At 34.3% G+C, this 12,252-nt stretch overlaps 1 protein-coding gene across 1 annotated transcript; it reads left to right on the forward strand.

Annotated features, from left to right (window-relative positions):
* Positions 1-10,748: 10,748 nt before the first annotated feature.
* On the forward strand, positions 10,749-11,693 carry LOC112513165 (protein LURP-one-related 8-like). Its single transcript, XM_025119328.1, has 2 exons — positions 10,749-11,072; positions 11,168-11,693. The coding sequence occupies exons 1-2, from the start codon at positions 10,830-10,832 to the stop codon at positions 11,516-11,518; spliced, it is 594 nt and encodes a 197-aa protein (XP_024975096.1). The 5' UTR covers positions 10,749-10,829; the 3' UTR covers positions 11,519-11,693.
* The last annotated feature ends 559 nt before the right edge of the window (positions 11,694-12,252 follow it).

The raw sequence follows: 12,252 nt of genomic DNA on the forward strand, positions 1-12,252 counted from the left end.
AGTAATGTAAATTGTGTCTACATACATGTTTAGGCGGGAAATCCTTATAACCGTCACACAATAAGACGACACGTGGCAGCCAAGTTACTTATTTATTAGGTGTAGAGATATAATTTAACTCATTTAGGAAAGATGACAAAACTAACCATTTTATACAACCCTCTTACACAAAATAACCAGTTTTTAGGGGTTTTATAAAACTAACCACACGGATCACCCCCGGGGGCGATCCGTACTAGTGGGGGGCGATCCAGCCTTTTTCTTAGAAATTTTTTTTTACAAGGGGCGAGCCACGTCATCGGATCGCCCTCGGAGGCGATCCTGTAACATCCAATTTCTAATATGCCCAATTATTTTCTTAGTATATTTAATTATTGGGTTAAAGAGAACTTATGATTTATTGGGAGTTTGGGTCTGAAGTTTTAGAATTATATTTCTTAAGAATATATTAGAGGATTTGAAAAATATCACGTCAAATAGATACGTAAAACGGATTTTTTGGGAGATCTTTTCTGGAATATTTTTGTTGGATGTTATAGATTATCTCTTTATGAACGTGTAGGCGAAAACCTCATAGAAAACGGAGGTCCGAGCGAAAAGTTATGAATAATTTAAGTGTTGATGGTCAAAATGGGTACCTAGCCAGGCCAACCCGGCCCAACTCGAGTTTTAGCATATGTAGACAGACTTGTAATCATTGAATACCACTTCAGATCACGTACTCGCCGGTCTCTAATCTTCAATTTCAGTCTTCGACATTTGCTGAAGGTTCTTTGGTGTGAGTGTTGTCTTCTTGAAGTATTACTGTCTCTGATAGATTTACAATGCAAGTTCTTCAGCGATCACTGAACATACTCAGTGAAGATCGCTGAAACTGAAAATACAGAAACACAAATACAACGTGAAAGAGAAAAGGGATTATCATCAAATCACTGAGAGAGATGATCAACAAGACCCCATTAGAAGATATGCCATGGATGAAATTGCTCCTTCTGTTAGAATTGACGATCCCATGAAAGAAACTCAAGTTTTCCTCCCCATCCACTACCCATCTAAGATGCACTTTCTGCTTGAGATCCTTCACATTCTCCTCATCCAAAGCTTTGATTTTCATCAAAATGTCCTTTCTCGAAGCAATCTCTTCTAGCGAGAGAGAGGTATTTTCCGCCTTGATATCTAAGGAATCCAACGACATTTTCAGGGAGTTCACCTGTTCCACCTTAGCTTTGTTCACTCATATCTTCCATTTTTTAATACATAACTTGAGGTTCTTAAGCTTACTCATAAAGAATTTGATAGGTGGGCAGTAAATGGGTGAAGGGGAGGAGTTCCACGAATCACGTACCAGGAGGTTGAAATCAGGGTGGCCAAGCCACGAATTGAAAAACTTAAAGTAAGTAGGACCGAAATCCACCAGAGCGGATCTGAAGAGAATAGGGCAATGGTCCGAGAGAAAACGAGGTAGAATCACTGCGCTCAGCATGGGTCACTAAGATAGGAAATTGGATGAGACTAGGTACCTGTCTAATTTACTGTGTTTCGCCCCATCAGCGCTCATCCTAGTAAATTTCCTTCCACCGCTCCTAACTTCAATAAGCCCCAAGTCTTGGATAAAATCGTTGAATCTGCTAGCGCCCAGAAACGAGAACGAGGATCCTTTTCTTTCATTAGCGGAACGAACTTCGTTAAAGTCACCCATGATAACCCACATCGTTTATGAGTTATCGATCAAAAATTGCTCAATGACAGACCAAAGCCTGAGTTTGGAGACCGAAGATTGCGGCGCGTAAACATTGATGAATCCGCATGGGATACTATTCGACACCCATCTTCCCCAAACAGCAACAAAACCGTCAAGGATAGCGAATTCATCCTTATTGAAAAAAGACGTATCCCAGATGGATAAGATACCCCCAGACATCCCCCTTGATTTCGACGAAATAAAATCAAAAGAACCTTTACCCCAAATAGATTGGATGAATCGAAGATCCACCTCGTCCTTAAGATGCGATTCCTGAATAGCCAGGAAGTTAGCTTTATTACCGATCCTCAAATTTCTAATCCAATTCCTCTTAGCCTCCGATGCTACCCCCTAGAATTCAAAGAAAGAATAATCATTGATTAACTTGTACATCCCCTGCAGAAGAAATTACCTTTCTGATTTCTGCTTCACAACCGTTCATACAGAATCCGACTAGACTACCGATTTCCATAGTATCCCGAACCTCCAATGCTAAGCCATCCGATGAAACTCTAAGGGGTTCCTCGCTGCTTGTGATGGCCGGTCCGATCAAGGGCGAAGCCGGCGCGTCCGACCGGAGGTGCTCCAAACATTCAGAATCTATGAGAGGAGCCCTCTTATCTACGTGAACTACTGAATCGTAAGAGGGAATAGCAACCATGGATTTCCTTGAAAGAGCCTGAGAGAACACAGACGTTGGCTTCAGCGGAAAGAAGGGTCTGGAGGAGGATGTACGCTTCTTAAATGCGTGCCTGAGGATTTGATTAGGAAACGAGTGGTGGCCCATAAAGGAGGAGTTAGGCTCAAGTGAGGAATCCATAGTGGGCTCGGGAAAAGTAGTAGCATGAGCCGGGTCAGGATCTTGGGCCTTATCATCCAAAGTTTGAAGAGGAACGCCGCACGTGGGAATTGAATTCCCAGCAAAATTAAGAGCCAAGATGTTGGAAACAAAATTGTCTTGGAGAATAGGAAACCCTTTCAACTTACCATCTTCCCCTCGTGGCTCTTCGAAATCCTCTTCTTCGTCGGCATCTTGACTTCCGACGGAAATCCCCAGCGACCGGAGACCAGAATGGTTAACAAGAAAATTATCGTCATCTAAGAGGGGGTTCTCCAATCTATCCGATAAATCGGAATCCGATAGCGAATCCGAGAACGGTTTAAAGTGATCACAAAAGTTCGGGGTAATCTTGATCGAGTCTGATAAGTCCTCCGAGATGCTGATGCGGTAGTCTCTGTTGTCAATCACCACGGAGAAAGAATCATAGATCATATCCGAACGCGTCGTAATAATCCCCACTCTCCCGAAAGCCAAATTCAGATTGTTATCGTTACATTCCTCCGGTATAATCACCTGTCCCCAAGGTTTCACAATGCTGGAAAAGACGTTTGGCGACCAGGCGTGCGGGGCACCCCGTGATAAAGATTGATGCAAGACGTTCTGGGACGATAAATCCCTCAACACAAGACTCAAGCGATTCAAACCAACAACTCCATGAGTCTTTCGCACTACTGAGAAAAGAGATGGCGACTTCCGAGGACTCAAATTTCAGAAGCACGTGCAGACCCCATAGATACTTGATCTTAAAACCATCACAGCCCCCGTCTTTCATAATGGCGGCGATATCCCAAAGAAGTAAGGAGGAAGCGACCTTACCCACCAAAGATCGACTCATCCGACGCCTAGACTCAGAAGAAGAAATGAACGATAGGCGGGGAGGATCATCGACGGGGGATGAGCCCCTTACTGCATCTGCGAAAGATTTTTGTACATTGACTGGTCTCTTAGCCCTGCCGAAAGGCTTGGCACCTTCCAAAATCCCAGGGGGGGCATCCCTTACGAATCTTGCAATATTGGCAACAAGTTTTTGTCCTCCAACCCACGTGTTATTGAGCTTACCTTCGAATCCTCTAGWGTCTGAAAYTCCTAARAACCTTGCGAATCCAAATMTGTTACCCTGATTGTTGCGTTTCTTAGCAATGTAAACATCAGCTGCTTTGCCAATCCTAATAAGAATCTTCCAAATGTCAGCCTCCTTGACATGTTCTGGAAAATTGGTGAAGTCAAATTGGTTGCCTTTCCTTTGAATAAGTCTCTCCTGATAACTGCAGATTGTTTGGAAACAATGTGCTGGATCCTCCGATGATAGCCTTGACGATCACTCTTCCTCCGGCGGTGACTGACCTGCTCCCAAACTCCTTCTTACTCCATCTACTACACTTTCTGAATCTTGAAAACACACCCAAAATGGGTTATGTTTCGTTGAAAATTGGTGACGAAACAACAAGAATCAAGAGTGCCACCGTGAGTTCAACTTCTGGAGACTGATAGCTAGAATTTCTCAAGATTTCCTCTTATCCCTTTTCCTCTGCTAAGAGAAGGTGAGAAATAGAGGCAGCAGGTTGAAGGCGAAGGTGAAGAAACAGGGACACCTTCACCTTCGGTTCTGTAAAACCTAAAACCCTAGACAGAGCTTTTTCACCCTCTCACACAATAAACTCGAACAAAATCACTCTAGACAGCACCTCAAAAAGGAACACAAAACAAGAAATACAACTCTAACCTCGATCATCGGTAAGGTCGATGTTGAAAAGTGAGCCAGAATCCATCGTTTAGTCAAGAACCGAACCGGCTAGAGTTAGTAGATTGAGGACAAAGGCTTGACGGTGCAGGTGACGAAGCTGCAGGTCGACGGCGGACAGAGGTAGGACTCCTCTCGTTGTCGCTCTCGCTCTGCAGGTCAACAGCGGTCGGTAAAAGAAGCAAAAAGTTACCTTTAAAATTTGAATCTTGATTTAAACTTGAGCGTATTTACGGTGAGATTCGAGTTCGATCTGAAGTGACGCCATTTTTGGGGTTGTTTGAGATTGAAGATATAAGCTGAAAAAATGGCAGTTGAGAAGTGAGACAAAAAGGGATCGAAAATCGGCGACATTTTCTGGGGGATTTCTTCAAGGAGAAAACGGGAGATCGAGGAGCTCTGTGACGAAGCAGCAGGTCGACGGTGGAAGAACTCTTCTCGGTGAGCAGGTCGACGGCAGACAGAGGAAGAACTCCTCTCGGTGTGCAGGTCGACGGCGGACTCACTCTCTCTCTCGACAGCGGACTCGCCTATATATACTTAATGATTTATTGAATCTTGATAATAATAATAATAATAATTTATTGACATTAAATAAAATAATTGTAAAAAATACCATATCTACTAAAATAACATATATGAAAATATAAAATAATAATAATAATAATAATATGATATTATCTATACTATATTATAAAACATTTCACAAAAACTTTTAAAAACAATTTTTTATGCATGAAGTACTGTTTATTGATGCATATATATTACTTCAAATTCAAGATTACAAGTAATTTTGTGTAAGTACAACTTATTAAGGCTCTATTTTAAATTCGTGTAACTAACTGCAGATAAACATAATCAAATACAGGATAAACATTCATTTTAAATATAGAAAATTTAGTATATAATTAAGATAATTATTGAGTTTTAACATAATGTTTAATTATTATCTTTATATAAAATTATATTATTAAATCAAAAATAAATTACTTGGTTATTAAATCTAAATTAAATTATAATAAAATTTTGAATTAAAGAATTTATACCAAAAAACAAGAACTATTAAATAGTTAATTTGATACTAATATCGATCTATTTTCTTTTCAAATTTATATTTCATTTAAAAATAAAAACATTATCGTTTTCTCAAAACCATATAAAATCATATTATATCGATAGAAACAAAGAATAAAAATTGAACATTAAAATCAAGATTTATATCGCTGCATTGCGCGAGTACCCTTCTAGTAAAAATAAAAAGGCCAAAAAAGAAAGACCAAAATATCTTTTTATAACAACGATTATGGGGTGTTTGAGATTGCTTATTTGAAACAGCTTATGCTATTCTACAAAAGCACTTATTAACTTATTATAAGTCAGAAGAGTTTAGCTTCTTCAAAAACTTCTTATCACCGGTTTGACACCGATATAAGTTTTGTTTATTAAAACACTTAAAAATGTTTATAACCGATTTCACACCGGAATAAGTCAACAAGTTGTTTTTATAAACAATCTCAAACACCCATTACATAATTATTTTGGGTGATGATAAATATCTGGTTATCAAAATCATTTAAATAAATTAACATGATAATAAGGTGGCTATTGGCCATCGGTCGTGGCCATTGGTAAACATGGAAGGTCACTACGGGTCTCTTTGGTTTCTTTTTTCTATTAAAATTAAGTAACAATAGATTTTCTTATTAATTAAAAATTCATAAGTCAACATTTGTTTGTTTTTTTAACAAATAAATATCTCATTTCATATTTGATAATAATAAATATAATATAATTTTAAATATATATTTTATATTATAAAACATTTGATAAAACTCTTAAAATTTACTTTTTATTCGTAAAGTATTGTTTATTAATACATATTACTTAATATTCAAGATTACAAGTAAGTTGTGCATAAATACAACTTATTAAAACTTTATGTTTGAATTTGTATAAATAATTGTGGATAAGCATAATAAAATAAAGAATAAATATATCATTTTAAATATAAAAAATCTAGAAGATAATTAAGATAATAATTAAATTCTAACAAAATACTTAATTATTATTTTTATAAAAAATTATCTTATTAAACCAAAAATAAAAAATGAAATATACAAAAAAAAAATTAAATAGTTAGTTTGGTACTAACATCAATATTTTTTTCCTTTAATCTTTTATGATATCTTAATATTTATATTTTATTTAAAAATAAAAACATTATTGGTTTCTCAAAACCACATAAAAACCGTATTATAACATCGACTGAGACAAAAAAAATTAAAATGAAACCTTAAAATTAAAATATATCTTTCTGTATTGTATGAGTATCTTTCTAATAATATAAAATACGTAAGCTTAATATCCGATCAACCAGAAACAGTCACCAATAAGAGTATATCTTAGATTTGGCTAAATTTGGAAAGAAAAAGTTGAATTCCTTGGTTACGGGACGGCACCGGCCACCGTGTAACAACAATTTTTTATTGGGGGCCATAATTTTATATTACATTAAATTAAGAAACAAGTAAATCAAGTGTATTGATTAAATTGGTGGTAATTATAATGAGTCGATAGTACTATATTGGCTGATATATGGAATTGGAAGTTGTGTATCACAGTAATATAATGGTATTAATTTATCTGATGATTTATTAGTTTTTGAATTTTTTATGTATTGAATATTAAACTTTATAACTTTAACTATTTTATTTGAACATTTAAATATTTGCAAGTTTATTTCTTGAGATTAAAAATCTTTAAACATCATATGTATTACCTGAAAAGTCAAATAGTCATTCAATATTTGAACATAATGACAAGTTTTTATATATATATAATTTTGAAGTTGGTTCAACACAGGTAATAACATGTACCAACTGAAAAATGGTACTGTTAAGTTGATACTAAGTATAATTAATTAGTACATGATATAAAATTTTGCTTATCAATTATAATTGATTGATATATAATATTAAAAACAAAATTAACTTAAAACTGTACCAAATTAACCCATATTTTCTAGGGGTGTACGCGGGTTGGATTAGACGGTTTACGACATTTTTACAACCCGGACCCAATTATGATGGTTTGGAAAAATCTCAATTCAACCTAACTCATTCAAAAGTATAACCAAACCAATCCAATCCTTGCGGTTGAGGTCGGTTGGGTTGTGCAGGTTAGTAATTATATAAATTTGACGAATGAAATGTTTTATAAAACTTAAGTTTATAAGATTAAACTATAAAGCGTCCTATTTAAAAAGATTACAATAGGTTTATAGAACGTTTTTGAACGTTTCAACAAGTTTTTAGAATGATTTTTAAATAAAATGTCGTATTAGTTATTTTGTAGAAACATTTTGAGAAGTGTCCAGTAAACTCATCTATTTATAGGATACTTGTGTTTATATGACATTTTTTCAAGTAGTGTCGTATAAAATAATTAATACGACACTTTATTTTAAAAATGTCATAAAGAATTGTTAAAGACGTCCAAAATCTTCCTATAAAAATATCGTAACTCTTTTAGATAAGACATTTTTTTTGTTTCGTTCTACAAAGTATCATATTAAGACGCTTAGATATTTTTTGCATCCTATAAATTAATAAAACATAATGTTGTTGTAGTGAAATATTGTAGCTAAGCACTTTCTTTCCACCGAAGTAATGACGGAGTATTTGGATTGATAGTTTCGTCAATCAAATACTTATCAATATCATTCATATTCTCCGGCATATCAAATTTGTTGTTGTTGAAAAAAAGATTTCAATAATTTTCTATTATTAATTAGATTATTTGTCATTATTCATTGATTGTGTATCTCTTTTGATAACCTATATATCAAATTTTACACATTATTAATATATATATATATATATATATATATATATATATAATAAACATATATATATATAAATAAAATTTTATAAAATTATATATTAACAACGAATTAACGGATTGAATAGATCAAATTAAGCCAAACCCAATTTTAACTCTTAATTAACGAATAGACAATTTAATAGTTAGATAAATTAGATTTAATTGGATTGTTACCGGTTGCGGATCGAATTTTTTTGCTTATCCACCACCAACAAATATCTTCCTCTTTTGTCCCCTCCCCCACCACCACCGGAGAATTTTCTTCAGCCACACAAATAAAATGGCATTTTAAAATTGAATTGGTGTTTCTCTATATTACAAAATTCCTATGTTTTTTTTTTAATTAATCTGGATATCCAAAATTTTAACATGCTATGCGATCCGATTAATTTTAAAAGGACCATCTGTTTTGCAGATAGGCCGATGTTACCGTATTTGAACCTCCATGACAAAAAAATAAAAATAAAAATCCCTATGTTCTTTATTTGAAATCATGGTCAAAGCTTCTGTAATTGCTTGGATTTTCGATTTTTAACATCTAAATGTATATCTCCATTTCATCCTTGTGAATTTAAAGATAAGCCCTCTATATCTATTCAAATAATATGCTTTAATCATATGTAATATTATTAATGATTTTATTTTTGTGTTTTTACTTTATATATTATCATATGTCATATTGGCTTTTTTTTCTTTCCTTTATTTGATTAATTTAGATATCCAACCCGCTATGCGAGCTGACTAATCTCATGTTTCCGGGTAGTCTGGAGTCACCGCATTTGAACCTACGTGACCACAAAAGGATTTTTATTTCTCCTTGGATTTGAACTTGAGACCTTCAAATACTTTTGACCTTTAGAACCAAGCTCAACAAAGCAATCAGACACCACCTTTGTCATATTGTTAATGTTTTTTACTCTCTATATTGTTACATGTAATACTGTTAATGATCTTTTTTGTTTTAACATGTGAAAATATCATATCTCATATTGTTCTTAGATTATGATTTATAATATTGAAACATATATATGTTTCACAATATAAATCTTTTAAACCTGTTTGTAAAACATAAATTACACGTAAAAAAATTTCACATTATGATCCGCATACATATGAAACAAATACATTGTTGAACAATATCTTAAAATAAGGTTATCATGGTTATCACAATATATGAAGTTCTCCAATGATTAAACCCAAAATATACATTGCATTAATATTAGTGAGTATAAGCATCAATACATATATACCAGCAAATATAGTATATTGACATTAATGATAACTATCTATATTACCTTATAACCAGATTTATCAAAAGTGTTAAAAACATTTTTTAATGCACAAAGTACTATACATTTATGCATAAAGTCTTAAAAACAACTCATAATATATTAAACACTACTACTTTATGCATTCAGTTTTAAAATCTCTTGATCTACAATTAAAATAACATATGGTACAACTTACAAGGCATATTATTACTTTTTTTTTTCTTCTTCATGTTTTCAAGATACTTTTGACACTTTTCACTCATGTTTTCACTCTCTCATACATCTATGTCTTCTCCCAATCCCCAAGGTGAGATTCAAACTGACATTCACCATTAGTTATTAAAAGTTCTCTCATTCATCTCTCATTCAATTGCTCTAGAACTCTCGGTCTCGGTCTCGATCTCTTGATTCTTTGCTCTTGGTGTAAATCGAACACATTTGTGAAGTCGTTTAAATATGTTGGATTTTAAATATATTGGATTTTAAACTGTCATACAATTTTTTCCATCGATAAACTGTAATTGGAACCATAACTCTTATTTATCAAATTGTATTAATATGTAAAGACCAAATGTAATTATTTCATCGTTAAATCTTCTCTAATAAAACCAATGAAACTTCAAAATCGTTAAAATTTACGGCTTCCGCCACATTGCACGGATACACATCTAGTACTAATTGACAGATAGGTAAGAATATATCTCAACAATCAAATGAGATGATCCAACAAAGAAGATTAAAAAGGTTAGGTCCGATCCAAACCTGTAAATGATCAACTCTAGTTTTAAGAATGACCACCGACCCACATATATTTTCATTTACCTTCACCTACCTTGTCTTTCTTTTATTAACGAAAAGTTAAATAAAACCATTAAATCAAAATGATTGGATAGAAGATATTCGCCATCTCATTTGCTGTAACCTTTTTTTTTGTGATGTGAGATTTTTTCATACAAAATAATGGAATACCAAAATACTAATTTTAGAAACAAAACAACGTATTTTAGTTTTATTAATATTAAAAATTAAAAATTAAAAATGGATAAGAAACATAAAACAAAGTCATAAACACGCAACATCGCACGGGTAAACCAACCACAATGGACTTCTCGTCACACATCACTATCTAACTACGAACGTATTATTTAAGACTAAATAAATAATAATAATAATATTATTATTATTTTTAAATATAAAATTATTTAAAAAAAATAATATTTGTATTTTTATTTGGTATGAGTATAAGACCTGTTCCTCTTTCCCTTTTAAGCCACCTGCAACCTCAAATAAACAGAAAACACACACACACACACACACACACACACTCTCTGTGTTTATTCCAATTGATAAGCGATGACGAAGGTACACCCCAATGCGGTAGTTTCACACAACCACCGACAACCTCTCTCCCATGGCCACACCCTCCTTCCCCTCATCGTTTGGAAGAAGTCTCTGCTCTTCAACTGTTATGGCTTCACCGTCTTCGATTCTAATGGCAATCTCGTCTTCCGAGTCGACAATTACTCCTCTGGAATCAAGGATCAGATCCTCCTCATGGACGCCTCCGGCCACTCCCTTCTCACCATCCGTCGCAAGGTATATATATTTATTAATCGATTCACCGACTCTAGCTAGCTACAGCCTACATGTTGAGTGATTGATTGATGATTCATAGTTTGTTTCTCTGACAGAGGCTAAGCCTTTTGGACAATTGGTTGGTATACGAAGGAGAAACGGCGGTGAATCCTCGGTTCACGGTGACTAAACGCGTGAACCTCATCAACACCAAGTCCCTGGCTCACGTGACCGCTACAGGATCCAGGACGAAGAGGCCGATGTACGAGATTGAAGGATCGTACACGCAGAGAAGCTGCGTCGTTTACGATGACAAGCGGAGGCGCGTGGCTGAGATTAAGCGGAAGGAGGCGGTGGGAGGTGTGGCGTTTGGCGGAGATGTATTCCGTCTCTTTCTACATGACTCTCAGATGGATCCAGCTGTTGCAATGGCAATGGTCATCATCTTGGATCAGATGTTTCTCTAATTAAAGCTTAAAGCTGATTGAATTAAGACATGGGCTTGGCTTTTTCGTTTTATATAAAAGATCAAGCTCTCTCTTGCAGTTGTGTATCACCATCTGTGTATCAGTTCTCATTCTTCCTTGCCATCTTCATATCTTGAGCTTAATTGTATATTACTTCCATTAGAATTGATAAACTTATACAGCAGTTGGCTAATTAACAACATACATTTACAATCATTAACCATCCCTATAGAGTGTATATTTTTTGACCCTAAACTTCCGACGAGGTGAATCATGGTTCGCTAAGAATGCACGTCCAAAGTGCTACAAGATCTAGATAGCCGTATCTCCAACGGCTTCTTTATAATTTCTTTAAATAATTGATTAGTCCAATTATTTACATAAACTGATCAAAAGTACTCGTTTTTACACCAAAACCTCATTCCTATGTGTTTCTTGTAGCTATTCTCAAGTATGATGAATTGGGAGTTTTTTTTGGATGGTTACTTTTGTGTGGGGATTTTGAGTAGATCTTGATATATACATAAGGTTTAACCATCTATTTATGACATAAGTGGAGCTTCAAGAGCCTTTTTAGCCCTATCTTTTTGTGTCAACTTTTACAAATAAAGAATTTATTTGTCAAAAGGTCAAATTATATAAAAATACAAGATATTTTCTTTTGATTCTTATTTTCTATGACGTGTTTTTATAACCTTCATTTAAAATATGATATTTCAAACATTTAAATACGT

This window comes from Cynara cardunculus, assembly GCF_001531365.2.
Source record: "Cynara cardunculus var. scolymus isolate 2C chromosome LG 5, CcrdV1, whole genome shotgun sequence".
Classification (NCBI taxonomy): Eukaryota; Viridiplantae; Streptophyta; class Magnoliopsida; order Asterales; family Asteraceae; genus Cynara; species Cynara cardunculus.

Bases quoted from the DNA above. Each gene is read 5' to 3' on its own strand.
- LOC112513165 (XM_025119328.1), top strand. From the start codon at position 10,830: ATGACGAAGGTACACCCCAATGCGGTAGTTTCACACAACCACCGACAA. The intron at 11,073-11,167 runs GTATATATATTT...TTTCTCTGACAG, and splicing joins TTCTCACCATCCGTCGCAAG to AGGCTAAGCCTTTTGGACAA.